A 24,638-nucleotide genomic window follows, 5' to 3' on the forward strand; every position below is an offset into this window, starting at 1 on the left:
GGAAACTGGTTAATCTAATAAGTTGATGAGGAAGGTAAGTAAGGTCAATAAGTAAGTTAGTAGGTAAGTTAGGTATATGCTTGCTCTTCCCCGGGTAATACTCCCCATATCAAATCAGATCACATCAGAGATATTTCAACAAAAGATAAGATAATAGATAGAAAACAAAGCCCCAATTTCCCCTGCCCCATGATTCAATAACCCGAACTCCTCCTCGCCGCACGCATACTGATAAATTCATGACAGTGAAAAAGACGTTTCCCAAGAACCGGATAACATAGGTAGATTGATCGATCGTTTCATCCCATTAAGAAAATAAAAAAGGTGCCGCGCCGTAAGATATCCTCGCGGTAAGTTTTCTTATCCTCGACTTACCCAGCCCCGAATTGCGTCAAGGGGAGGGTTAGCAGACGGAAAGACATGCGGGAATCATTCGGATGACCCATTCAACATCGAAAAGCAAATCCTCTACCGAGGCCGAACGGACGACATTCTCGGGCGGAATGGGTCCGGGGCGGGGATGCCTGCTTTGCGACGGGATTGCGGCTTGGGGCGGGAGAGGGTGTACCTATTTGGGAAGAATTTGGGTCAATGATTATTCTCTTTGAGCGGTGCTTTAGCCCGGGAAAGGGCAACGTACTTGGCGAATGCGCGGGAAAGAGCCTTCTTGCAGCTGACTTTTTGGCTGCCGATGAACGAGTCGACGGTGACGGCGATGGCGCGGTCGATGTCCTGGGCGGAACAGTACTCCGAGAGACGCATCTTGCAGAAGGATTCGGCGATACGCATGATGGCTTCGAGGTGACGGACCTGTTTGGGGGTTGATGTTAGCTTGTTGTGCTGATTTGCTTGAAGAAGGGAAGCTTACGGTAATCGGATATGCGCCCGTGGCCAGAGACTCACGGCGCATGTCGGCAAAGAGACGGGCGATCTTGTCTTGATCGATCTGGTAGAGCTTCGGATGGCACCGTTCCCGGGCATACAGAATGTACTTGCGGAGCAGCTCTTGCGGGATTTCACCCTCTTTTTCCTCCTCGCGCTTGCGGGCCTCAGCGTCGCGCGCGGCAAGCTCCTCCTGGGTGGGCGGGAGGCGCTCCTTGGTCTTCTTGTTGATGCGGTAGCCCTCTTCGTCGATGGGGTGGCCGTCTGCGTTGACCAGGTTGCCGTCCTCGTCGCGGAGAGGGCGGGACGGGTTGGCGCGCGAGTGCGATTCCACGACGAAGTTGGCCAGGCGCTCGTCCTCGGTGGGGTCGACCAAGTCGCGGACCACGCACAGGATGTCGAAACGAGACAGGATGGGTTCGGTGAGTTGGACGTTGTGTGAGAACGGGGCGGAGCTGTTGTAGCGGCCGCCGATCGGGTTGGCGGCGGCCACGACGGCACAGCGCGCTTGCAGCGTCGTGACGATACCGGCCTTGGAGATGGAGATCGTCTGCTGTTCCATGGCCTCGTGGATCGAGGTCCGGTCCTGGTCGTTCATCTTGTCGAACTCGTCAATCAGGCAGGTACCGCGGTCCGCCAACACGAGAGCACCTCCTTCCAGCGTCCACTCGCTGGTCAAGGGGTCTCGCCGGACACTGGCCGTCAAACCGACGGCACTAGCACCCTGACCCGTGGCGAATACGGCTCGGTGTGCCGTCTTCTCGGTGTATTTCAGGAACTGGGACTTGGCGGTACCGGGGTCACCGAGCAGCAGCACGTTGATATCTCCACGGATGGACATCTTGCCTTGGGCCTGCTTGCTGACTCCACCGAAGAGGGACAACGCGATGGCGGTCTTGACGTCCAGGTGACCGTAGATACTGGGGGCAATCGAGCGAACGATCTTGTCGACAATCTCGGGGTCTCTGGACAGGGCACGGATTTCTCGCTCATCCTCTTCCGTCAGGTGGAAACCAGCCAGCTGGTCGTGGGACTTGACGATGTGATTGGCCTCGATGATCGTGGCGAAGACGGGGAATCCGTTCTTATTGTTGAGCTGCGCATCGTAGCTGTTGCGGTAGATACCGGTTACCTCGATCTCATCACCAGGCTTAGCCGAGTCGATGAGATCAGCAAGAAGAACGATCTCGCGCTGGCGGGGGAGACGACCGGCGGGAACAGAGCCAGGGGATTCCTGCAGGGTCAACTTCTGGTAGTTGCGGTACACTGTCTTCTCGGAGTGAACGGTAAAAGGTCCCTTGGCCTGACAGTTCTGACAGAATGTGATCTTGACTTCCGCACTGGCTTCCTGCTGGAAGGGACCCAGGTGTGTCCTACACTTCCCGCAAATGAACATAACATACTTCATCTGGGGGAAGACACCAGTGCGGCGAGTGACAACACCGCTGACACGCAGAAGGCAGTTGAGGTGGGACTGGCGGAGTTGGCGGAGGGTGTAAATGACGGGGAGGTCCGTGATACGGACATGAATCTCGTTGTGGATGTCGTGGTATTGCGGGTAGTGGAACAGAGTCACGTCGAGGGCAACTTGATCGAAGACCTTCAAAACCTCAGTCGGCTCGTTGGCGAGGAAGTATGCAAGAGCAGCCTTGGTGTTGAGAAGATGCACATAGCTGACCTCTAGCGATGCGGAGTTCACCTCACCAAGGGTCTTAATCTTGTTACCGTACACGGAACTACCAGTAGGGTCGGTGAATTCCGTGAGGAACGCCTTGAACTCGCGGTAGATGGAGCGTAGGACTTGGGGCTGAAGAACCCAGTCGGTGATGTTCGGAGCCTTGACGTCGGTCAACTCCTCCAGGGAGAGCTCTTCCATGACATCGTCGCCCATCTCAACGTCCTCCCGATCCTCATCGTAGTGGTGTCTGCGCCGACGGGGCTGGCGAGTGAGATCGACTTCGGCATCTTCATCGTCCTGCAAGAAGGCAGCAGGCATGCGGCGACGGCGCTCCAGTTCCCGGTCTCTCTTGTTCAGGCGAGCTTCCAGCTGACGACGAGTGGCCATATCCAGCTCCTCGTGGTCGCCTTCATCGTCGATGTATGTTCCGCGGTATTGCTGGTCTTGTGTGCTTCTGTAATCTTTCTCGAAGGTATCACCGAACAAGTCAATGCCATCTTCATCTTCGGCCATCTCATCAAGATCGTCGATGTCGCCCAGCATGTCAGCCTCTTCATCTCCTTCATTGTCATCCTCGTCGAAAGGGAGCATAGGAGGTGACGAAGGGGGAGCTGTGGCAAGTGTTAGCATGCGCACGTTGCCGATATCAAACAATCAAAATCATCTGAGACTTACGACTCGAAGGAGGGGCGACCGATGAAGTCTCATCATCGGGTTCTCTGTCTCTCTTGCGTCGACCGAGGTTTCCCAAGCCGCGATTTGCGGCGGAATGGCTTGGGCGTAGTGGTGAACTGAAGTGCCATGATGAATGTTAGTGGAAGGAGTTACGGGAGAAGAAAACTGATCGAAGATGTGACCATTCATGTACCGATAGAGTAAACATACCTCATTGTGTCTGGTGTTTCTGACCGGCAGCGGAGTATGGGGGGGTGGATTGAAGGGATTACCGCACGGAGGTTGTAGTGCGGGCGCCTTTTTTTCATCCGTTGGCAGGGAAATCCATCAGGCGGTGTTGATGCGCGGCAGAAACGCGTCGGAGCGCGACCCAAACGCGTCCGAAAACCAATTTAACCCCGATCGGGAAAGAGAAGCGCCACCCAGAATGGCGTTAGTCGACAGCTCAGCACTCCGGCCTGTACCTATAATTATACCGTCTAGAACATTATGGATACTCGAAAGTGACGGGGAAATCAAGCTAGAAAGATTGGCAAGTGGTATGAATGCATTGACCTTGCTATGGGGTCAGTTCAAGTGGCCTGAATGTTGCGGTGCTGCCGCATCACTCTACAGTAGCAGGGACTTCGCACACGGTACTGTACATATTAACTACATTGCTTCGAGGTACTGTGTTGAATTCGGAATGTTAAGCTCATACCTTTTGTTTGAGTAAAGCCAGCATCTGGCAAGCAATATGACCTTCAAGTAACCGGCCCGAAGTAGCCGTCATCGAGCAGCAGAGGTGAGGTCATGCAAACGGGGCAAACACTTAAATCGCCTTGCGCCGCGCGCGCTTCGAGCTTCCTCGAAGGCTGAGCAGAACCAGATCACCGTTTAATTTACCACAACCCTCTTCTTCAGTCAAATAAAGTCCTCCCTCCGCTGACCTATAGAGCGACTCACCACAACTCAGACACAAGAATATGGCCGACTCAGAGGCATCCAAACCAGCCCCCAGCAGTGGGCTGCCGAAAGACGCCCAGGATCCCATCAACCGTCGCGAAAGCTTCAGCTCCCAGAACTCGCAGACTGCCAGACAGTGAGGTTTTCAATTCTGTTTCGCACGGCATACACTGTTGGAATGCCTGTAAACATATCCGAGTACTGACGAGTCTTGTCTGTCAGATTCATCGAGTCTCAAATTCGCCTCGAAGCTGATGCGCGCGAGATCCTTCCCTACGTGAGCTTGCCCTTCTAACCCCAACCAGACAACCTAACGACGATGGATCGACTGTCGCATATCACACATCGTACTGACAGGCGCAGTCCTTTGATACCTGCACCAAAGCTCTAGGTCCCCTCCGACAATCCCTCTTCGCGTGCCTCACCTGTAACCCCCCTCCTACCGCATCCTCCGACGAGAATGCATCATACACACCAGCCGCCGTATGCTATTCCTGCTCCATCGCCTGCCACGGGGAACACAACCTCGTCGAGCTATTCAGCAAGCGCAACTTTGTCTGCGACTGCGGGACAACCCGGATTCCATCGAGCTCGCCCTGCACGCTGCGCAATGACCCACACACTGGCGCGAAAGGCGTCCACTCCGAAGAACCCCACCCGGGCAACAAATACAACCACAACTTCCAGAATAAGTTCTGCGGCTGCGACGAGGACTATGACCCCAGTCAGGAGCGGGGAACGATGTTCCAGTGCTTGGGTGTGGGGACTGTCGAGACAGGCGGCTGCGGCGAGGACTGGTGGCATCCAGAGTGCCTGATCGGGCTTTCGCGCGACTGGTACAAGAACGCAAAGCAGCAGGAAAAAGGGAAGCAGGAGGAAGTGAAAGCTGAAGATGCGGTAGCAGCGGAGAATGGTGACGACAACAACAACAACAAAAGCGACGAAGTTGATGATGACGACGACGAGGAGACGCCCCTCCCACCCGGGTTCCCTGAAGAAGCTGACTTCGACATGTTCATTTGCTACAAATGCGTTGACTCGAATCCGTGGTTGAAGCGCTACGCGGGGACAACCGGCTTCCTCCCCCCCGTCTTCAAAGAAGGTGGACTGGCCAAACCAATCGCATTCGAAGCCAAATCCGCCGAAGCGACAGACAAAGAACCGACGACTGCAGAACCAATCAACCCCGTCACCACCAGCGCGCAATCTGAGCCTACCCTCAACTCCAAGAAACGCAAAGCCGACGACAACGGCGACGATGACGACGTTGAACCACAACCCACAGCCGAGCCCGCCGCAAAGCGCATCAAGGACGATGAGACGTCCGAATCCACCGGCACCAATACCGACACCGCCACAGCACCAACCACCACCAACACCGCTTCACCATCTTCCTCTTCCCAACCCCAACCCGACCAACCTAACGCCCCCAAACACACCACCCTCCCCACCACCCCGCCCCCCCAGACCTTCTCCCTCTTCCTCACCGAGACCTTCCGCGACCATTTCTGCCGCTGCCCAGACTGCTACCCGCACACCCTCGCCGCGCACCCGCAACTCCGCGAGGAGGAGGAGGCCTACGAGCCGCCCGTGTCGGAGGACGGGGACCACCACCACGGCGACGGCGCCCGCAGCACGGGCACGGGCAGCCTGCTCGACCGCGGCGAGGCGGCGCTCAGCAACATCGACCGCGTGCGCGCCATCGAGGGCGCCATGGTCTACAACCACCTCCGCGACCGGGTCAAGGAGTTCCTGAAGCCCTTCGCCGAGAGCGGCACCGCCGTCTCCGCCGAGGACATCAAGGCCTACTTCGAGAAGCTGCGCGGCGATGACCAGCATATCCGGGAGGCCGCCGCCGCGGGCCAGGCTTCTTCCGGTGGTGGTAGTGGTGATGGTGGCGGTGCCGGGCAGGATGGGGATAGTCGGAGGGAGCAGAATGGTATGTTTTCCTCTTCTCCTCGACATTTTCTCCAACTTTCAGTTGATCATTGTTGTGGTTGCTAATTCTGCGGGGTTATAGGTTACTGAGTTTACTCTTGGTATCTACTTGATCTAACCGCTTAGTCTGGGGATTTATGGGGTCTAATAGTTGCAGAATGGTTTGGGATACTCATTCAGGACAACATAACAAGGGAAATGGCACGATTGAATGGGAACGGCGTGGTTGGGTTTCAAATAGGAGCAGATTCATTTATCTTTGACTATCTATCTATCTATCTCACAAGAAGAATTCGTGTAATGGTGTTTGTAATGTGTGTTCCTTTTGCTTGGTCTAGGAAGGCGTCGCGCTACCGTGAGCCTAGATACTCGAAGTCAGGTGCAGATTGTACAGTACAATGTGCTTATGTTGTATTCCATCTAAATGCGTTGCTATGTATTTCGTACCCGTTAATTACAGCGACCTGAACGCCATGCCCATATGCAGAGACTATATTTCAAGATATTCAGACGGCGATCCCGATCACTCCTTCAGGCGTTTCGCCGCTCGCCCCATTAATGTATCGTCCGGCAGGCCACTCCGCTTCGTGCCGGGCAGGCTGCCGGAGCGGATGTCATTGTCGTCCTGCGTGACCCGGCGGTGCGGGTATTTGCCCTCGAACCCCTCGAAGCAGTTGGCCGAGATGGCGCCGCCACTGCGGAAGTACGGGTGCTCCAGGGCCTCCTGGGCGGTGATCCTCTTGGTGGGGTCGTACTCGAGCAGCCGGGCCAGCAGGTCGTACCCGTCCGCGCCGGGGGTGCCCGCACTCGCGTTGGCGAAGTACCCGTTGTTCTTGAGGCAGCTTTGGTACCAGCCCTCGAGGTTCGAGGAGCGGCTGAAGTGGCCGGGGGCCCGCGACACGGCCAGGGACTGCAGCTGGGCGTACTCCGGCATCGAGACGATGCCCGGCCAGGTCTCCTTGGTCGGCAGGCCCATGATCTCCATGATCTTCATCATCTGGTTGCGCTGGAAGGGCACCGTCTTCTTGCTGTCCATCTTGGCCTCCTCGCCCTTGAAGATGGGCCGCAGCGAGAGCAGCTCCGCGAAGATGCACCCCACCGCCCACAGATCCACCGCGGGCGTGTAGTGCCGGCTTCCCATGAGGAGCTCGGGGGCACGATACCAGATCGTGACGACGACTTTGTCGCCCGAGAAGAGGGAGTTGAGGGGCTTGTAGAAGAGGCGGGCGAGCCCGAGATCCCCGATGCGGATGGCGCCGCTGGAGGTGACCAGGATGTTCGCGGGCTTGAGATCTCGATGCAGCACCCAGTTGGTGTGGAGATAGAGGAGGCCGTTCAGCAGCTGGAACAGGATCGATTTGACCATCGCCGCTGGGATCGCATGTCTCTGCGGTTGCGTGTGGTGGTGGATGATCTGCAGGAGATCGTGCTCCGTGTACTCGAACACCATGAAGATGCACTTGTCTTCCAGGATGATCTCTGCTAGTTGCACCACATTGGCATGGTCAAGCTCGGAGCACAGAGCCATCTCTCGGATCGCGGACTGCGAGAGACCAGTGTACTGCACTACCTCCCCTTCCTTGTCCGGCTTGAACCTGTAGTCGGTCAGCGACGAGCGAATTGATGGAAGTGAAGGCGTCCGCAATCTGCTTACTTCTTGATGGCGAACTCGCCCTTCTGGCCATTCTTGCCGATCGCCTTGTAGACTCGGCCATATGTACCGCTGCTGATGAAACCCACAATGTGGTATCTATCTCGCACTCGGACTTTACTGGTGTAACCGGTCCCTGGCGGCCGTCGCGAATCTGTGCTTTCTAAATATAGAAAATTATGTTAGCACTCATAGTCCTCGGTGACAACCCATCAGCCAATCGGAACTTAGAAGCAAGAGTCTTGGGGAACAGAGAGAAAAATAATAGTCAACCCGAGATTGCTGACAGCAAGGTAGACAATTTCAACAAGTGAGGGCAGAGCGTATAGCAGCAGCGTGTAGCCGGCAACAAGAGGGTCGGAGATCGAAGGGACAGCAATTACCACGTGGATAAAACCCGGCGACAGAATTATAGAACGGAAAGCTCTTGCCAAACATGATGGAGGCACTAGACAGTTCTTTTCTTCAAACCCGTTCAGGAAGCTCGAGAGCTATAGTATAGCTCGGGTACATTTAATGATTCCACCAAAGAAATAGTAATTTAGAACTAACACTCTTCAATCATCAACCAGTGGACATCGTGATAGTGATGGGCCCAGGTCAAGAAAGTAGAAGGGCGCTTGGAGAACTGAGTGGTGGCAAAAGGTGGAGACAGACGGGGTGCTAACGGAGTCTGGGTGGGTTGGAACTTGGAAGCAGTGGAGAAGCACAAGAAGACGAGAAGACGAAGAATAAAATAAATAGATAGGGTAAGAATGTATAAGTACGGAGTACTGAGTAGGTATGTATGTACGAGTATGAATGGATAATGAATTATGGCCGGGTATTACCATCAACAGTAGCCTGCAGACTCTTCAAGTTCTTTAGAGACAGACTTTGGCTGAGGGTGGCCGCAGTAGGCCTGGAAGTCGCACTTAGAGGACCGGATGAGGAAGGGGGGTTCGTCAGGCTCATGGAAGAAAGGGAGGGAGAGGAAGAGAAAAAGAAGAAAAGAAGAAGTGGATGTGAGAGGGGGGAATGCCCGGGAGAGACTTGGTGTGGTGTGGTTCGATTGAACTGGTTAGTACGGGGAGTAGTAGCAGTAGCTTGTTGGATGAAGGGAAGTAACTATTCGCAGTCGGCAAGGACAGTGAGGTGAATCATGCATACGGAGACACTGATCTCCACCACTATGAGAAGAGCATAAGACCTGCAGGAAAAGACTTGATGATTAAGTAGGTAAGTTAGGTATGACTTGGAAATGAGCAACAATGGTTGGTGGTGAGAAAGGGCCAGAGACGTGACCATTCAAGTGAGGCTGCATTGAGACTCTCCGAGGGAGAGGGGGAGCGTGACTGACTCAGCAGAAGATCGATCCCCTCGTTGGTAACAACAACAACAGCAGCAGCAGCAGCAGCATCAACAACCAACAAGAACAAACAATAGTTACGTGTATACATGTGTAACCATCCACTACACATAGTTACTTGCCTGTCCAGTCAAGGTACAGAACTCAGACTCCTTACAGAGTACCTCAATGCTCACATTGCTACTCTGTAGCAAACTCCCTATCAACCCCGGCCCCCTGAGTCGGTGATAAGACAAACGGACTTTCCTTCTCCCGATGCATACTGATAGCCGCAACGTCATCTAGACGCAGCTCGGCGTTCAGCAACAACCCTCCTTTTTGTGACATCGGTGATGACTGGACCGAAAAAACCTACTTGAAAGTCTCCATTGGTCGACGACTTGCTTGTTGAACGAGGAACATCCTTGCAGTTTCCAATCTTCAACCATAGAATGGCTTCAGGGGAGTCGACCCGATCTAGGGTCACGCCGTACTTGGTCTATCTCGTGTTCATAACCACCCTAGGACCGCTGCAATTCGGATATCACCTGGTAGGCATCGGGGCCATTTCATCTTTCCATCTAACTTTCTTTGCTGACTTGAAAACTCGTCAAGGCTGAATTAAACGCACCTCAAGCAGTCATTACTTGCGAGCAGAAGAGCATTGACTCCACTACAAGTGCAGCTTCACTTCCGCAATGCATCCCTATGAACCCGTCCCAGTTCGGCCTGGTATCCTCGATTTACACCCTTGGTGGCCTAGTCGGAGCTCTGCTGGCAGGGCCAGTATCCACCAAACACGGTCGTTTATCCACTCTCCGCGCTACGACTATCTTTCATATCTTAGGTCCCGTAGCTGAGACCTTCGCATCCAACATACCGTTGCTGAGTTTGGGCCGCTTTCTATCAGGAGTCGGATCCGGGGCTGCTATTGTTGTTGGTCCAATTTATGTTTCCGAAATAGCCCCTCCTGCCGCAAGGGGCTTCTTCGGCGCCTTCACGCAAGTCATGACGAACGTCGGGATTCTGCTCACACAAACGCTGGGATACTTCTTGAGTTACGGAAATGTGTGGAGGGTCGTTCTTGCCGTCGCCGGCTTCATCGGGGCTCTGCAGCTTCTGGGACTCTTTCTGGTCCCGGAGAGTCCCACCTGGCTTGCGGAGCATCAGAAGGGCAGCTTGGCTAGGAAGGTACTTCAGCGTCTACGCGGGAAGGATGCTGATATTGAAGAGGAAGTCAAAAGCTGGTCCAGTTCCTCCGTTGATGCTGCAGATGGCTCGGGAGAGGAGCAGTCGCTGCTGACACCACCATCGAGCAATATGCCACCGAAGCAGCCACCAGTCACCATCCTCAGAGCCGTCACAGATTCTTACTATCGGCCAGCTATTGTTGCCGTCGTTGGTGTCATGATTGCCCAGCAATTCACGGGGATCAACAGCATCATCATGTACAGCGTCTCGCTTCTACAGAGCATCCTTCCTACTACCGCAGCCCTACTGGCAGTGGCCATCTCGGGCATCAACTTGGTCATAACACTTGCCTGCACTCCTTTGCCCGACAAGATCGGGCGTAAGAAATGCCTTCTGCTTAGCATCAGCGGCATGGGGGTAAACTCCTTGCTCTTAGCTCTGGGTATATACACCAGCCAGAAAGCCTTGTCTGCAATCGCTGTGCTACTGTTTGTGGCTTGCTTTGCTGTCGGTGTCGGTCCTGTGCCTTTTATCCTTGCGTCTGAGCTGGTTGGTCCGGAGGCCGTGGGCGCCACACAGAGCTGGGCGCTTGCGGCCAATTGGATTGCAACATTCATTGTGGCGCAATTCTTCCCTGTCTTGAACCAGGCTCTGGATCGAGGCAGGATATACTGGGTCTTTGCTGCTATGGCCTGTCTTTTCGGAGCGTTCATTTACTGGCGGGTTCCTGAAACCAAGGGCAAAACCAGCTCCGATGAGGTTTGGGGCAGGGTTGATCGACGGAGAAGAGACTAACCCGACCTGTTGCAGAAATGCTATTGTTGGCTCATAGTCTTGGATGGGTTAAAGGCGGGATACAGATAGGAAAGGACTTCAATCGACTTGCCTGAAGGGCAGACAGAGTTAGCCCCACGGCACCCAGCGTTTGCACTTATTAAGCTCCAGTACCCTCATAGTCTAAATCGAGTAGTATCTCTTCGAACAGAGGTGTCAATGCGAAAGCTCGCATACAGCCACAGCTTATGTGTCACTCTTGGCATTAAGGGGTGCGCTTGACTGCAATAACGATTGGCGAAGCCTGATTACGATCAGCACTATGGCGGTCCAGCAGCATCTCGCTCAAAGGACTGCTTACATGTGCTGAGAACATGTATTTTCTTAAGATTGAGGCTACAGCCCCTATTTTTCGTTGGGATGTTGGTTACAGGTTGGCTTAAAGTTGTGTCCAACCTTACATACATTTACAGGGGAAGATCGCGTCTCAGGTCTGAAACACAAAAGGTTAGCCGAGCTCATAGATATTCCTCTCTAGCCCGAATCAAGAAAAATGCAAATTGATCGCCAAGAATCAAAGGTAAGCAGCCTAAGGCCCGGAGGTTTATAATAACTCAACCGCCAGGATGCTTCCACACTGTACCTACCAGTCTATAGGGCTGGATGATTGGGACGGAGGCTTGTCTGCATTGCGGCGGTGGTACGTTATTACCTACGAGACGCTGTTTTACGGAGGCCGCGGAATGGCCCGTTGGTCCGCGGGCGCCCCTCCTTTACACTATGACTACCGCAGTTATGGTAGACTAAATTTCAAAGCAAAGAGAGAATATCGTCCAATCCAAGATTGCGATTTCTCATCCCAACAACTCCCTTCCAGCCCTTCCGCCGGTTCCTACTGGAGCCTTTTTGACATTCGAAGTGGGGACACGATCGCTCAGCCCTGCTTCAGGGAATCAGGGGACTTTGACTGCTGCTTAGGCAAGCCAAGGATGGAATCCATTACGGAGTCTTCCATGGGATCCTGATTCTGATCCCCGAGGGGTTTTATTCTGGGAAGATGTCTGTCCAGGCAGCAAGAAACCCATAGACATCCGCAAAGTAGGACAATCGGCTGTCCCGTGGAAGCACTCGCAGGCAGACCTTTTCCCTTCCTTCCATTCCTTCTCGTTCTCCTACAGTTGATGCAGCAGAAAAGATGGCAGATGCGTTCGGTAGGGGAGAACAGGAACAGAAATCCCGCAGCATGAACCGGTACCATATTTAGGAAGATAACCGCCATTGTATTTAGGGATGTGATGTAGAGCGACTCATTTGGACTAGGCAGCCACAATCACTGATCACTCGACTGCGTTGAGTGGTGGAGATGAGACTAACTTCTCGGACCTGACGTCGTTCTCTCCCTACCAAGATTAGCCAGATTAGGGGGACAAATGCTTTGCATAAGTGCGATGAATGCATCTAGCTGCATTATCATTCATGGAAGAAGAGAATGAAGAGTGAATTCTAGGGGTGAGGTTGGGGTGGGGGAGAGAAAAGCAGGGCCACAACTAACTTTACTTCTTATTTCCGCTCTCCGAAGTAGTCCTGCGTTGCCGAGGATAAGAAGAAGAATAAATAAAATGAATGAATCAATGAGACTCGATCACTAAATCGACTAGTTAGCTAAATGTCAACTTGTCATTTACTCGAGTACTCGGTATTTTGTACTTGTTGTCATTACTTTTTAGATTTTTTTTTTCTTTTTCCTCTCCTCCGTATTCCGGTAATGTCCTCCTAGTCGATCGAGGCCACCCCACTTCATATACGAGAGAGGACAGTCTGGTCTATCTAGTCCATTATCTATCTAGACGGTCCGTCTGGCTTGTTGTTCCTTTTTCTCCGTGCTTCGATGAAGGCCATACACTAAAGAAATAAAGTCTATGCGCAACCCACTCAGTCTCACCCACTCAGCCGCGCAGTCAACTTTCCCATTCACGTTCACGTCCACGTCCACGTCCCCCCATCCTTCCACACAACTCTTCCACCATTCAACAATCACTGTCTGTGTTTTCCTCGCCATGCTCCTGATCTCCCATATCTAAAGGGTGTCAATCGCAAAGTGCGTATACCTACCTCTGCTCCAAGTTCATTGCAGTGCGTTGCGACCGTGCTGGTTTGCTCGTGGGATTGCTGGGTCGCCCGGAGCCACCAGATCTTCCTAAGATCGCCCGGCACTCAACCTTGACAGGCAACCACCGCGACCAACGCTCCGTCATTGTGACTGGGGAGCTCCTCCTCCTGTTCCCTTCTCCAGATGCTGATTAGCCCCCTTCAAGGCAATTTCCCCTAATATCCCTGTTTGCTCACGAACGCGTCCCTAAATAATCCCACTCTCCGATCATTTTCCCGTCCTCAGTATCGACGCGACGTCACCTCCGGCTCCGTCTGGCCTGCTTTCTCCCCCTCCCCGCACTTCCCGACGGTTCATCATCATGGTGCGCTTACCGTTGCCACAACGGCTCAGCACGCATTTGAGCTCAAAAAGCACCAATACCACTCCCGGTCAAAGCAGAAGTACCAGTCCCATGAGAATGTCTGACACGAAGCCCTTGATCCTCAAGGTCTCCGTCCTTCGGGTGAGTCCGCACTTCCCAGATTCGCGGAGCCGCTCGGAAGTCCCGCCCGCATTCCTCAACATTACTGACTGCTGGGTACTAGGGGAGGAATCTAGCAGCTAAGGACAGAGGAGGAACCAGTGACCCGGTATGGCATAAAATTTATCCCAGCTATTGAACCAGCTGATCGCTTGCTAACGAGCCACCTTGTTGTTCAGTACATGATAGTCACACTTGGAGAGGCCCGACAGTCAACACCCACGATACCAAAGACCCTGAACCCAGAATGGAACGTCACGTTTGAGATGCCCGTGGTCGGTGTACCACTATTGGAGTGCATCTGTTGGGATCATGATCGGTTCGGCAAAGACTATATGGGCGAATTCGACATTGCCCTCGAGGAGATATTCAGCCGCGGCGAGGTCCATCAACAGGTACATTTTCCCGGAACGCGACTGACCTGGACGTGCGAGTTGACATGATGCCTGCAGCCAACCTGGTACACTCTTCGCTCGAAACGAAAGTCTTCGAAGAAGAAGGACAGTATCATCTCTGGGGAAATCCTGCTGCAGTTCTCTCTCATCGATCCGGCAAACCCCAATGCCCCTGCGGAAGAAGTCTATCAAAAATTCAGAACCCTGGTATGTGCTGGGGACGATGAAGATGAATTCCCGCAGGTACCTTCGTTTTCACCAGAGGATGTCGACAGAGATGAAGAAACGTCGGATGAGACGGACGACCCCACCAAACCAGAGATCGTGGAAAAGCGAAGAAGGAGGCTGCGCCTTAAACGTCTGAAACGGAAATCTTTGGCAGCACGAGCCTACCAGTTTTCCGGTGTAGGAAATGGAGTGCAAGGTATCGTGTTCATGGAGATTGTGAAGGTGACGGACCTTCCGCCCGAACGGAATGGTATGGTTTTCCTCTGTCCATCCTCAACCTCGTCATGGCTGAGCTAACTCTTGATCAAGTGACGCGCACCTCCTTCGACATGGACCCGTTCGTTGTCACCTCACTCGGAAGAAAGACGCTTCGAACACCGGTTGTTCGTCACAATCTTAATCCAGTATATAACGAGAAAATGGTGTTCCAGGTCATGAAGCATGAAACTTCTTATACGATCGGCTTCACCGTCATGGACAGGGACAAGTTCTCTGGCAATGACTTTGTCGCATCGGCCGGATTTCCATTACAGACCTTGATTAAATCCGCTCCCAACGCCGATCCTGAGACTGGCTTGTACGATTTATCAAATCAGACTCCTGATCTCACGAGCTCTGAATCGGACATTGCTGCGAGACCAGCTCCGAAGATCTCGGTCAGCCCCTCTCCCTCGACCAGCAGCCTGTCTAGATCACCTAAACTAGGCATGTCACCAAGGGGCTCTTCTACGTCCCTGTCAGGCCAGTCACAGCAGGGAGAACCGACTCTTCTTCCACCTCGGAGTGTCCCGGAAGACACCGAGACTCCCAGCCTCTCAAGCTCTCCTACGCTAGCTAACTTTACCGTCTCCCCGCTTGAGGCTGATAGCGAAGGGCTTCGAGTTTATCGCATCCCACTCAGCTTGAAGAATAAGGACAGATGGGAAGACAAGCATTCGCCCGAACTCATTGTCAAGGCCAAATATATGCCGTATCGTGCCCTGCGCCAGCAGTTCTGGAGACTCATGCTCAAACAATACGATGCAGACGATAGCGGTCGTATTGACAAGGTTGAACTGACTACCATGCTTGACACTCTTGGTTCCACCTTGAAGGAGTCCACAATTGACAGTTTTTTCGAGCGTTTCAGTCTGGAAAATCAACCCAGCGAAACAATGGATCTGACCTTTGATCAAGCTGTGATCTGCCTAGAAGATACCCTTCAGGCACTTCAAAAAGACCCGAGACTGGCAGGCAGAAAGGTTTCACCCACATCATCATCGATCAGCCAGGATAGCGAGGAACAGTCGAGCGGTGATGATGAGCTCATTGCAGGGCTTAACGCTGGCCTGCCAGCCAACCATGACCCTCAGACTACACATATTCCTACCATACCCACCGAAGAGCAGCCGGGCTTGGTTGAGGAAGACCTTCAACCCGACGATTTGGGAGATGAACGCGGTGTGGAGCACGTCATTGAGCTTCGAGAATGCCCCCTCTGCCATCAACCGCGGCTCTCCTCTCGTTCCGATGCCGACATCATCACGCACATTGCCACATGCGCAAGCCGGGACTGGAGGCAGGTGGACAACCTCGTCATGGGAGGCTTCGTGACCTCCAGCCAGGCGCAGCGCAAATGGTACACTAAAGTCATCACGAAGATTGGTTATGGTGGCTACAAGCTGGGAGCCAACTCGGCCAACATCCTTGTCCAGGACCGAATCACTGGGCAAATCAATGAGGAGCGCATGAGTGTCTATGTCCGATTGGGTATCCGATTGCTGTACAAGGGTCTTAAAAGCAGAGAAATGGAAAAGAAGCGAAGTATGTCTTATTACCTGAGATAAGGTTGTTGTTCACAAGATCTCGCTAACCATGATTATAGTTCGCAAAATCTTGAAGTCTATGAGTATCAAGCAGGGCAAGAAGTACGATGATCCTGCGTCTGCCAGTCAGATCCGGGACTTCATCAACTTTCACCAACTTGATATGTCCGAAGTCTTGTTGCCCATCGAAAAGTTTAATAACTTTAACGAGTTCTTCTACCGTGCACTAAAACCCGGTGCCCGGCCCTGCTCAGCGCCGGACGAGCCCAGAGTTGTTGTGTCACCTGCTGATTGCCGAGCGGTTGTATTCGACCGTATGGATGAAGCGACTAATATCTGGGTTAAAGGTCGAGAATTCTCTATCGAACGCCTCCTCGGCGATGCTTACCCCGAAGATGTGAAGCGCTACAAGAATGGAGCACTGGGTGTTTTCCGTCTTGCTCCCCAAGATTATCATCGCTTCCATATCCCAGTGGACGGAGTCATGGGTACCCCCAAGACTATTGAGGGTGAGTACTACACGGTCAATCCCATGGCGATCCGCTCTGCTCTCGACGTGTATGGCGAGAACGTGAGAGTTCTCGTGCCAATTGATTCCGTGGCTCATGGCCGTGTCATGGTGGTCTGTGTTGGAGCCATGATGGTTGGAAGCACAGTCATTACACGAAAGGCTGGGGAGCAGGTTTCACGGGCCGAAGAGCTCGGTTACTTTAAGTTTGGAGGAAGTACCATTCTTTTGCTCTTTGAGGAGGGGTCGATTAATTTCGACAGTGACTTAGTGGACAACTCGAAGGGGCCCTTAGAAACTTTGGTAAGACAACCCCTTACTGCTCCTTACGCATGATTCTTAAGCTAACACGGCCTTTCCTCAAAATAGATCCGGGTCGGCATGTCTGTGGGTCATCGTCCCGATATTCCTCAGTTCGAACCGGACATGCCCAAGAAATCCGAGGATATCTCTCTTGAGGAGATGCAGTCTGCGAAGCGTCGGATTGAAGGCAGTCTGGCCCCGCCCACTGAAGATGTCCCTGCTCTCCCGTAGACTATGTTCTGCATTGTAATCTTGTTACATATGCTCTGTATTCTTGCAGCCTTTTTTGCCAAGCGGGGTATATTGCTTTATTTTTTTTTCTTGTTCTTTCGGGCGTTGACAGGTACGCTTAGAGGCCCGGAGCCTGCATAGCGATTGAGAAACTCATTTTGTAAAAAGATTATAAGTATGAGGTGTGATGGGCATGGCTGAGTGTTGAAAAGTGGGGTGGACTGTACATAGACTTGTTACAAGAATATAGGCAATCATGCCAGATGTGAATAAATTCATTTGTATATACCAAAATCCTGGCATTTGGTGCTTCTCACCAACTCATTGTAGCAATCGAGTTGGCGGGACAAGCTGGAAGTTGTCATCCTGAAAAGGACTAGCGCCTTCTCCCCACGCGCCACGACCAAAACAACCGCGTGCCTGCGGCGACCGACCGACCGACCAAGGCCAAACCCCCCCCCATCGTCATCCCCACGCCAGCATCAGAATTCCGTCTGCGCAAGGAGCGGGATTCCATCGCGATAGCTCTGCCGGACGCCGAGGGAGAACTGACTACTCGTCCGAGAAATTGCCTACGAGCGCGACCTGCCCCGGGACAATCTGTGCGGGTGGTGGTTCGCGCGCAACCCGCATCGACAACACACGTCTCTCGGACAACAAACCTTCTCAACCCGACCCCCTCTCATTCAATCCACCTACGCCATCAACAATACAGCTTCCACTGATTGGTCTTGTCGATTTGCGACCGTGCGATATACCAGCCGGGCCTTACACCCAAAGTCGACCGACAAGCCAGCCGGAGGAAAGGAAAACGCAGCATCCGACGACCCAACACCCGCCCGCCCTCGACAACTTCGATTCCGCACTTTGCTTCCGTCAGTGATTGACATCGGCGCAATCTTGTTGGGAGGGTACAAATAGCTTGGCTACCGGCCCTCAATTGATCGACTCGAATCGCATCTGCTGTCGGAGTGAGGAGAATCCATTACGACATCGCGGAATAATCCTCTTTTTTTCCTCATTCTCGTTCGGCCTTCAACGTACGCCAAACTTTTCCGACTTGGACGTGGCCTGCGCTCCCACTGGATGCGCTACAATTTCCGGCGAGGTTGCGTTATCATAGATGTGAAAAGATCCGATTGAGCGACCGGACGTGCGAAAACTCCAACCAGGAACGAAGGCCAATTGACTCGACATCAAACATCCTCACCCCCTTTTGTCGGTCCCTGACATGACTGTCACTGTTCTGGCGACGCCCACCACCACCACCACCACTACAGCTAAGACGGAGCGTCGTGGACCGTTACTGGCTATCGATATGGCTACGTCCCAGGCGCAGGCGCGTCCTGCCGCGCCTGGAAGAGGCGGGGGCAGACGATCGAGTCGGCGGCTGAGTAAACAGGATAAAGGCGAGGAGAATGCGAGTGCGACTGCGAATGGTACAGGTGCTGGGGAGAAGAAGAGGAAGTTAGGTGAGTGGCTTTGCTTGTTTGGATGGATTGAGATTTTCCTCGGTTTGAGGATGTGGGTGGCTTTGAACGACAGCGATTCTTGTCGGGCTTTCTGGATGGTTTGGTCAGGATGTGCTAATTTTCATTTTTCCCGTGCGTAGTGCCTGTTGATGAGGAAGACGATGGTTTTCAATTTACGCGCATCGCGACAAAGAAGCCCAGACCATCGACGGAAAAAATTCAAACCGCGATTCTGCCGGCAAGCTCGCATCTAAATACAGCGCCGCAGCCATCTCCGAGAAGGGGTCGACCACCGAAGAAGAAGGTGGTGGAGGAGAAGGTGAAGCCTGCTGCGGTTGCGACAGAGACTACTACGGATACCACGAAAACGAGACGAAAAACGAAGCCGAGCGAGGGAACGAGCAAGAGGACAACCCGGGGAGCCGCAAAGGCGAAGGAGAGCCAGCCTGAGCCTGAACCCGAGCCTCAACCGGAACCGGAGCAAGAACCGGAGTCGCAACCTCCAGCCCAGGCACAGCCTGAGCCACAGCCAGAACGTGCGAAACGCTCGACGCGAAAACGAGATCAGGGGGAAACGGTCCCCTTGGAGAAGAAGCGGAGGAAAGGCCGACCTAGTAATTCTAGGAAGGAGGAACAGCAGAACCAACAACAGTCGCTGCCGACGCCGCAGCCGGAATTAGAGTCTCAACAACAACGACAACAATCACCACGACGAGCGTCGCTTCGCAATGGATACATGTCTCCAGGGGCGCCGCAGGCTGGCACGGCCACGATTTCATTGCCGTTGGCCGACACACCGGTCATACAAAGAAATCGGGAGATGCGAGGGAAGAAGTCCGTGAAGGGGAACAATCGGCGAAGTAGTCTGGGGATGCGAGGTCGGCGAGCAAGTTCGCTGATCGACTCTGGGGCGTCCAACGGTGGGTTTTATTGATCCGCAGGTGATTCCATGGCACGAGTGGCTGACGGGGATAATTCAGCGTTACCACATAGAAAGGTTAACACGGCGGATTTCTATAAGCATATTGCCGCAGACTTAACGGAGCCGCGTCGAATGCGGCAGCTTTTGATCTGGTGTGGTACGCGAGCCATAGGCGACAAGCCTTCTGGGTCGCGCTCAGAGGATGAGAGCGCTCGGCTAGCGGGTAAGTGCACCTTTCCTGGGATTGCGATGCACATGCTAAGACAACCTAGCACGTGTTATACAGGAGGAGCTCCTCAAAGACTTTGAGTCGAACTCCACACTCTCTAATTGGTTCGAACGGGAAGAGCTGGATCCTCCCGCGGTGGTGGTCAAGAAGGAGAACCCGAAGAACATCCAGAATGCGGACAAGATCAAGGAATTGGAGGAGTTAATACAGAAGTACGTCTCGCTTTAGGGGCTCTGTGTTGGCCAGACTGCTTACGTTTGACAATAGGCTACAAAAAGAGCGGCATGCTCTCAATGCTCTGTTACGACCGCCGGATATTCCCCGTATTAGAAAACAACCGCTCGAGACAGATCCCAGCCAGCCTTCACAACTATCATCGTCCAGGCCTGACGAGCCGATCGACTTATTGGTACTAGACCCGTCTCAGCGGAGGATATATGCCCAGATCGACCCGGAGACGGTCAAGCAACAAGAACAACCACCTCAACCACAACCACCACAGCCGACAGACGGCGAGCCCATGGACACCGACCCGCCATCAGCAGCAGCAGCAAGATCAACAACCTCCGCAACAGATACCTTCCTCCCTCCAATGTCCCCAACTACCATTTCCACCCGCCTCTCCCGCGTAACCAGCACCCTCGCCCCGACGCTGGACTCTCTCGCCGCCGGCATTCACAACCTCGAACTGTACCGCTCGACCTCGGACGCCGTCTCCTCGCAGGTCTTGCGCATCTGCGCCGAGCGCCTCGAAGCCCGCGACGCCCGCAACAGCATCCGCCGCCTGGCCAGCACCGACTCGGCGACCGACCACAAGGACCTCAGTCTCCGGCCCCGGCCCAAGGAAGACCTAGGTGTGATACTGGGGGCATTGAGCCGGGTAGAGCGACGAGCGTGATATGTATGGTTTGCGTACGATACGAGCGAATGGATTGCAAATATTCTGCCAGCATTTTTAAGAGGGGTTTCACTTTCTCGCCCGGTTTTTTCCTTTCTCGCTTCTGATAAATCTGAATTCTAATACCAATACCTTTTACTTGCTACTGCTGTTGCTGCTGCTGTTAGGGGCTGGACCCGGTGTAAGCCCTTTTTTCCCTTGTTCTTTGTCTTTGATTTCTCGGGTTCGTTTGGCGGGTTTGGTTTTGTTTTCGTGGGTGTCATGATGGAACGGGATGGGACGGAATGGGTTGAGCTGGGTTGATTCGATTTGAAGCACTAGCACTAGCACTAGCAATGGAGTTTGGGGAGTGAAGTGGTTGATTTCCTGGGGTTTGTTTGATATGTGGCGGGTAGGTGGGTGGGTGGTAGATTAAATCGAATGAGCCATACCTACTCAGCTCTATTTACCACGGATTGCTATCCATTCTGGTATATTCAGTGTAGGAGTACAATCCGTAGGTGTAGGTATACTTTGGTAAATAAGCAATAGCTCATCAACCTCTTCTCCCGCGTGAAGATCATGTCAAACACCCATGCTGTTGCTGAAAGTGCCCTGCCCCGCTAGCAATACAAAGATTTATATATGCCCACCCCGCAAACCAAGAAGCGTATTCATCCCTCAGCAGGTATGGTCTTGACCTCCCCCTCCCCCCGGCTTTTCGCTCGCCATACCGAACTTAACTCTTGTCGATGCCAGCAAACAGATCAATGGGCGCTGCGCGCTGGATCCACACCGATTGTAGCAAGTAAGTTGGCGTCAGACCCGGTACCGTCCCCTTGCAGTAGCTAGCTATCCTTTACATTACACTGTGATAATTGAATGAATGCATCATCGTGCATAAGCTACGCTACGCCACGCCAGGAATCCCGCGGTTGGGGTGGGTTGTTTCTGCTCGCTTCTGCTGCGGGGTACAGTACGCGATTTCGGGGACGTGATGGGGACGGACGGGGACGGGTGTGGGTGTGACGCTTGGTTTCGTTCTACTGTGCTTGGATACCTTAGGGGGATACGGGGGGTGTTCAGGTTGTTGTTTGGGTTGGGGGTTGGGGTGATGGTGTTTGTATTGTTGTTGTTTTTGCTCCTATTGTTCTTGTTCTTGTGATTGTTGTTGTTGTTGTTGTTGTTGTTGTTGTTGGCACCCTATCGCGCGAGATTTGATCAGGTATTTTGGAGGGACGAGAGAGAGGAATTGATAATGTTCTATTGACTTGAGGTAGAAGGGGTTGGGATTCAAAGTTTCATGTGATGTCTGTCGTGATGACGGGGAGCTAGCTATCTATGGGACGAGATTGGGCAGGTTTGGATAATGTCTTGCGTTGCAGAGGTGAACGGCGCTGGTCTGGAGCACTTTAGTGAGGCGGTTCTAAGACATGGGCAGAGAAGGTTCGCGACCTGTTCAGATGATCAAACTCGCTGATAGTTACGAAGCTCTAGAGGGGCCGATTCTGGCAGCTGCAAAATCTGGAAAGAGGGTTCAAGACAGTCGATATGCTCTTGACTCACGAGAATTGACTACACTGAATGTCATGCGAGTGGGGAGTGGAGGAGTCAATGGTGGCGAATGGAGTCAATTGACTTGCTGCCATCGATAATAAACTTACCTCCCTTATCATACTGTGATTGTACAGGGGTTTGGCTGGCCTCTGCTTGGTGAAGGTCTTGTCACACCGAGCTAGATGGTCTCTGTCTCAGTATAAAGACTCACCTAGAACCTATTCTGGTCTCTATATCGACCCACAGGCTGGAAGCTACACCCTGCGCGCAAAATGCACACCTCCCTGTCCCAGGCGCAATCATGATGAATTATACTCTCTTCAACGGTAAACTCGTCATGTCTCAGAGCGCCTCCAGAAGACGGCCAACGTCACCCCAATTACCTTGACGACGGAATGGTACGGATTTCGCCACTATCCATCGCACTGACAATCAGACACAAGCTACCTCCCTGCCTTCCCCACAGTGGCAGCCGCCAGCGCGCAGACCTCCATGACAGGAGACTTACATCCGCCGGCACGGCTGCATCGCCTCCCCGGTGTGACGCCTTTCGCTCTCATTCCGGTTTGCAGAATTAAAGATTGGTCCTTGCGCTCATGCAGGTGACACCGCCATCCTCGGCAGCACTGCGCAGCGTCGGACGGGAGGGAAGTCGAACCCGCTCTGGGTTGAACAAGCCCGGTCGCATGAAGCTTGGGACTCTGTCGGGCATGTTGGAATGAATAGGCGATGGCTGCAACATGGATGTAAGTAAGCTCCTAGAGTCGACCTGTCAGTGTAGCTTTAGATAGGCACGCAGCGGACTTACCAGCCACCGTCCGAGCACAGAGATGAGACCAGGTTCGGCTGTGCGCGGTGTGACCTGGCGCCACGCAATCTACCAGATGCGAAAACCCACTGACATCATGGATAGGCGCGTCATACAAGCCCAGGGTGCTCGGAAGCAGCTCGACGCAGGTACGGGACAGCAAAGAATGGTGGAAGTGATCAAGCTGGTTCTTGTGATGGATCGTGCTCTGCCAATTCTCCCGATAGTGCGGAGCACTAAACAACGAAGATGGGGCAGGGGATTGTGTGTCGACATCGCAGGGAGTGTTCTATATTTATTTTCGCAGTACGAATGGAATGTCAAGTCCACACTGCAGCTGGGAGTGGGGCAATGTTCAATCATCCAGTCTAGCTCTGCGCATCCCAACAAGCCAGCTGTTAATTCTCAAGTGCCATTCCAGTTGTCTCAATTGGGTTCCGACCGGGGGTCGGCGAAATTATCGCCACACCGACCGGTAAGCAAGCCTCAAGCAAGGAGTCGAGCCAGAGGCGTCTTTTTAGTTCCAACGTCGAAGCTTGTCTGCAGCCGGCGGATCGGTGTACGTAGGCAAGTGTGAATGTCCCTGGATGCAAGTGATATGAAGAACAGAAGGATGGAAACAGACATGAAGATTCTTGCGACATCTGTATCGGGAACTTTTGTCCTCAACTTGAAGCAAAAACACCAGAGGCACTCGAAAATCGGGGAGTGATGCGGTACGGCCGAATCCGGTGAGCCGCTAAAAGTAGGTATTGTAGATCCCCTGAGTGCACCGTGCATCTGCACTTGTGGATTGCAAACCCCAATACAGAGATGTGATTAGCCCCAGGATCCAGGACCCATTCTGATTGATGATCAGGGGGGAAGAGGGAGGGGGAGGGGGCAAGGATACTCCATGACAGTAAGGGAGATCCAACCATCCAAGGCATTTTCGGAGCCAGGTAGCTAAGTAGCTGGCTGCATGTCGAATATCTTGCAGATCGTCCACTGCTCGAACGCGCGTTTTACCCCACACTCCTTCTTTCACTAGTTAGAGGTGCATGACAATTCCCCTATACCACTTAATTCTGCGATGCAATGAGCTCGAAGAAAGCTTACCCATGGAATCTAACCACAAATAGTATGTGTATACTATGTGGGTTAGTTCTAGTAGATTTTAGTGGAAGATCCAGGTCCGTGATAATGCTTGAGAACAATTCGTGGAAGATGACAATTGGAAAGAGAAGAATTGCATGGCGGAGAGAGAAGAGGAAGTGACTGAGATTGAGATTGAGATTGATTGAAATTGAAGTCTACAGGGACTTCCCAGTCCCGTTCAGAAAGCCGCCCACCGCTGAGTCCTTCAAAATTTCCTCCATTTCCTCCAACCTCTACCTCAACTTCAACTTCACTTCAACACTCCTCCTCTCCATACATCACTCCATCAGTCCCAACATCAATTATCCCCTGTTCTCTCTGTCCCACTCGGTCGCCGCATCGAGTCTCGCCATGTGATAAATTCGAAGTTCGTCATCTGCCATGGATTCTCTCTCCCCCCCCTCTCCTTACTAGAGCCGCTGCCGAGATCCTGCACTACGATGTGATGTGATACTCGACTGAGATGGTTGAA

At 53.0% G+C, this 24,638-nt stretch overlaps 8 protein-coding genes across 8 annotated transcripts; 5 read left to right on the forward strand and 3 right to left on the reverse strand.

Moving 5' to 3' along the window:
* Nucleotides 1-45: 45 nt before the first annotated feature.
* BO95DRAFT_518777 (MCM DNA helicase complex subunit MCM2) lies at nt 46-3,504 on the reverse strand. Its single transcript, XM_025591987.1, has 5 exons — nt 3,446-3,504; nt 3,236-3,351; nt 869-3,171; nt 641-810; nt 46-568 (listed from the first exon to the last, which is right to left on the reverse strand). Exons 1-5 carry the CDS (start codon nt 3,448-3,450, stop codon nt 469-471), a joined length of 2,694 nt encoding a protein of 897 aa, XP_025436862.1. The 5' UTR covers nt 3,451-3,504; the 3' UTR covers nt 46-468.
* A 605-nt stretch (nt 3,505-4,109) lies between these two features.
* On the forward strand, nt 4,110-6,434 carry BO95DRAFT_447968 (putative metaphase-anaphase transition protein (Mlo2)). The gene is made up of 3 exons (XM_025587739.1): nt 4,110-4,316; nt 4,403-4,457; nt 4,544-6,434. The coding sequence occupies exons 1-3, from the start codon at nt 4,201-4,203 to the stop codon at nt 6,182-6,184; spliced, it is 1,812 nt and encodes a 603-aa protein (XP_025436863.1). The 5' UTR covers nt 4,110-4,200; the 3' UTR covers nt 6,185-6,434.
* Nucleotides 6,435-6,641: 207 nt separating this feature from the next.
* Nucleotides 6,642-8,207, reverse strand: ssn3 (cyclin-dependent serine/threonine protein kinase SSN3; the record flags this gene model as incomplete). Its single annotated transcript, XM_025583162.1, has 3 exons — nt 6,642-7,713; nt 7,773-7,932; nt 8,156-8,207. The coding sequence occupies 3 exons, from the start codon at nt 8,205-8,207 to the stop codon at nt 6,642-6,644; spliced, it is 1,284 nt and encodes a 427-aa protein (XP_025436864.1).
* Nucleotides 8,208-9,019: 812 nt separating this feature from the next.
* On the forward strand, nt 9,020-11,082 carry BO95DRAFT_457466 (putative MFS glucose transporter; the record flags this gene model as incomplete). The annotated part of the gene is made up of 3 exons (XM_025588483.1): nt 9,020-9,029; nt 9,559-9,647; nt 9,712-11,082. The coding sequence occupies 3 exons, from the start codon at nt 9,020-9,022 to the stop codon at nt 11,080-11,082; spliced, it is 1,470 nt and encodes a 489-aa protein (XP_025436865.1).
* Nucleotides 11,083-11,900: 818 nt separating this feature from the next.
* On the reverse strand, nt 11,901-12,675 carry BO95DRAFT_447970 (uncharacterized protein). The gene has a single exon (XM_025587740.1). The coding sequence runs from the start codon at nt 12,338-12,340 to the stop codon at nt 11,996-11,998; it is 345 nt and encodes a 114-aa protein (XP_025436866.1). The 5' UTR covers nt 12,341-12,675; the 3' UTR covers nt 11,901-11,995.
* An 857-nt stretch (nt 12,676-13,532) lies between these two features.
* Nucleotides 13,533-17,164, forward strand: BO95DRAFT_468850 (putative phosphatidylserine decarboxylase Psd2; the record flags this gene model as incomplete). Its single annotated transcript, XM_025589391.1, has 7 exons — nt 13,533-13,676; nt 13,759-13,803; nt 13,874-14,089; nt 14,147-14,567; nt 14,627-16,120; nt 16,182-16,933; nt 17,000-17,164. The coding sequence occupies 7 exons, from the start codon at nt 13,533-13,535 to the stop codon at nt 17,162-17,164; spliced, it is 3,237 nt and encodes a 1,078-aa protein (XP_025436867.1).
* Nucleotides 17,165-18,395: 1,231 nt separating this feature from the next.
* Nucleotides 18,396-20,815, forward strand: BO95DRAFT_487963 (Mis12-Mtw1 family protein; the record flags this gene model as incomplete). Its single annotated transcript, XM_025590498.1, has 5 exons — nt 18,396-18,636; nt 18,777-19,556; nt 19,617-19,781; nt 19,831-19,999; nt 20,055-20,815. The coding sequence occupies 5 exons, from the start codon at nt 18,396-18,398 to the stop codon at nt 20,683-20,685; spliced, it is 1,986 nt and encodes a 661-aa protein (XP_025436868.1). The 3' UTR covers nt 20,686-20,815.
* A 2,110-nt stretch (nt 20,816-22,925) lies between these two features.
* Nucleotides 22,926-23,687, forward strand: BO95DRAFT_19160 (uncharacterized protein). The gene has a single exon (XM_025580953.1). It carries the CDS (start codon nt 23,052-23,054, stop codon nt 23,604-23,606), a length of 555 nt encoding a protein of 184 aa, XP_025436869.1. The 5' UTR covers nt 22,926-23,051; the 3' UTR covers nt 23,607-23,687.
* The last annotated feature ends 951 nt before the right edge of the window (nt 23,688-24,638 follow it).

Source organism: Aspergillus brunneoviolaceus, assembly GCF_003184695.1.
Source record: "Aspergillus brunneoviolaceus CBS 621.78 unplaced genomic scaffold BO95scaffold_103, whole genome shotgun sequence".
Taxonomy (NCBI): domain Eukaryota; kingdom Fungi; phylum Ascomycota; class Eurotiomycetes; order Eurotiales; family Aspergillaceae; genus Aspergillus; species Aspergillus brunneoviolaceus.

Coding starts and splice junctions, on each gene's coding strand:
- BO95DRAFT_518777 (XM_025591987.1), bottom strand. Junction 811..868: donor CGGGCGCATATCCGATTACC/GTAAGCTTCCCT, acceptor ACCCCCAAACAG/GTCCGTCACCTCGAAGCCAT. Junction 569..640: donor CTTTCCCGCGCATTCGCCAA/GTACGTTGCCCT, acceptor CTTCCCAAATAG/GTACACCCTCTCCCGCCCCA.
- BO95DRAFT_447968 (XM_025587739.1), top strand. CDS start 4,201: ATGGCCGACTCAGAGGCATCCAAACCAGCCCCCAGCAGTGGGCTGCCG. Junction 4,317..4,402: donor AACTCGCAGACTGCCAGACA/GTGAGGTTTTCA, acceptor CTTGTCTGTCAG/ATTCATCGAGTCTCAAATTC. Junction 4,458..4,543: donor CGCGCGAGATCCTTCCCTAC/GTGAGCTTGCCC, acceptor TGACAGGCGCAG/TCCTTTGATACCTGCACCAA.
- BO95DRAFT_447970 (XM_025587740.1), bottom strand. CDS start 12,340: ATGGCGGTTATCTTCCTAAATATGGTACCGGTTCATGCTGCGGGATTT.
- BO95DRAFT_19160 (XM_025580953.1), top strand. CDS start 23,052: ATGAGACCAGGTTCGGCTGTGCGCGGTGTGACCTGGCGCCACGCAATC.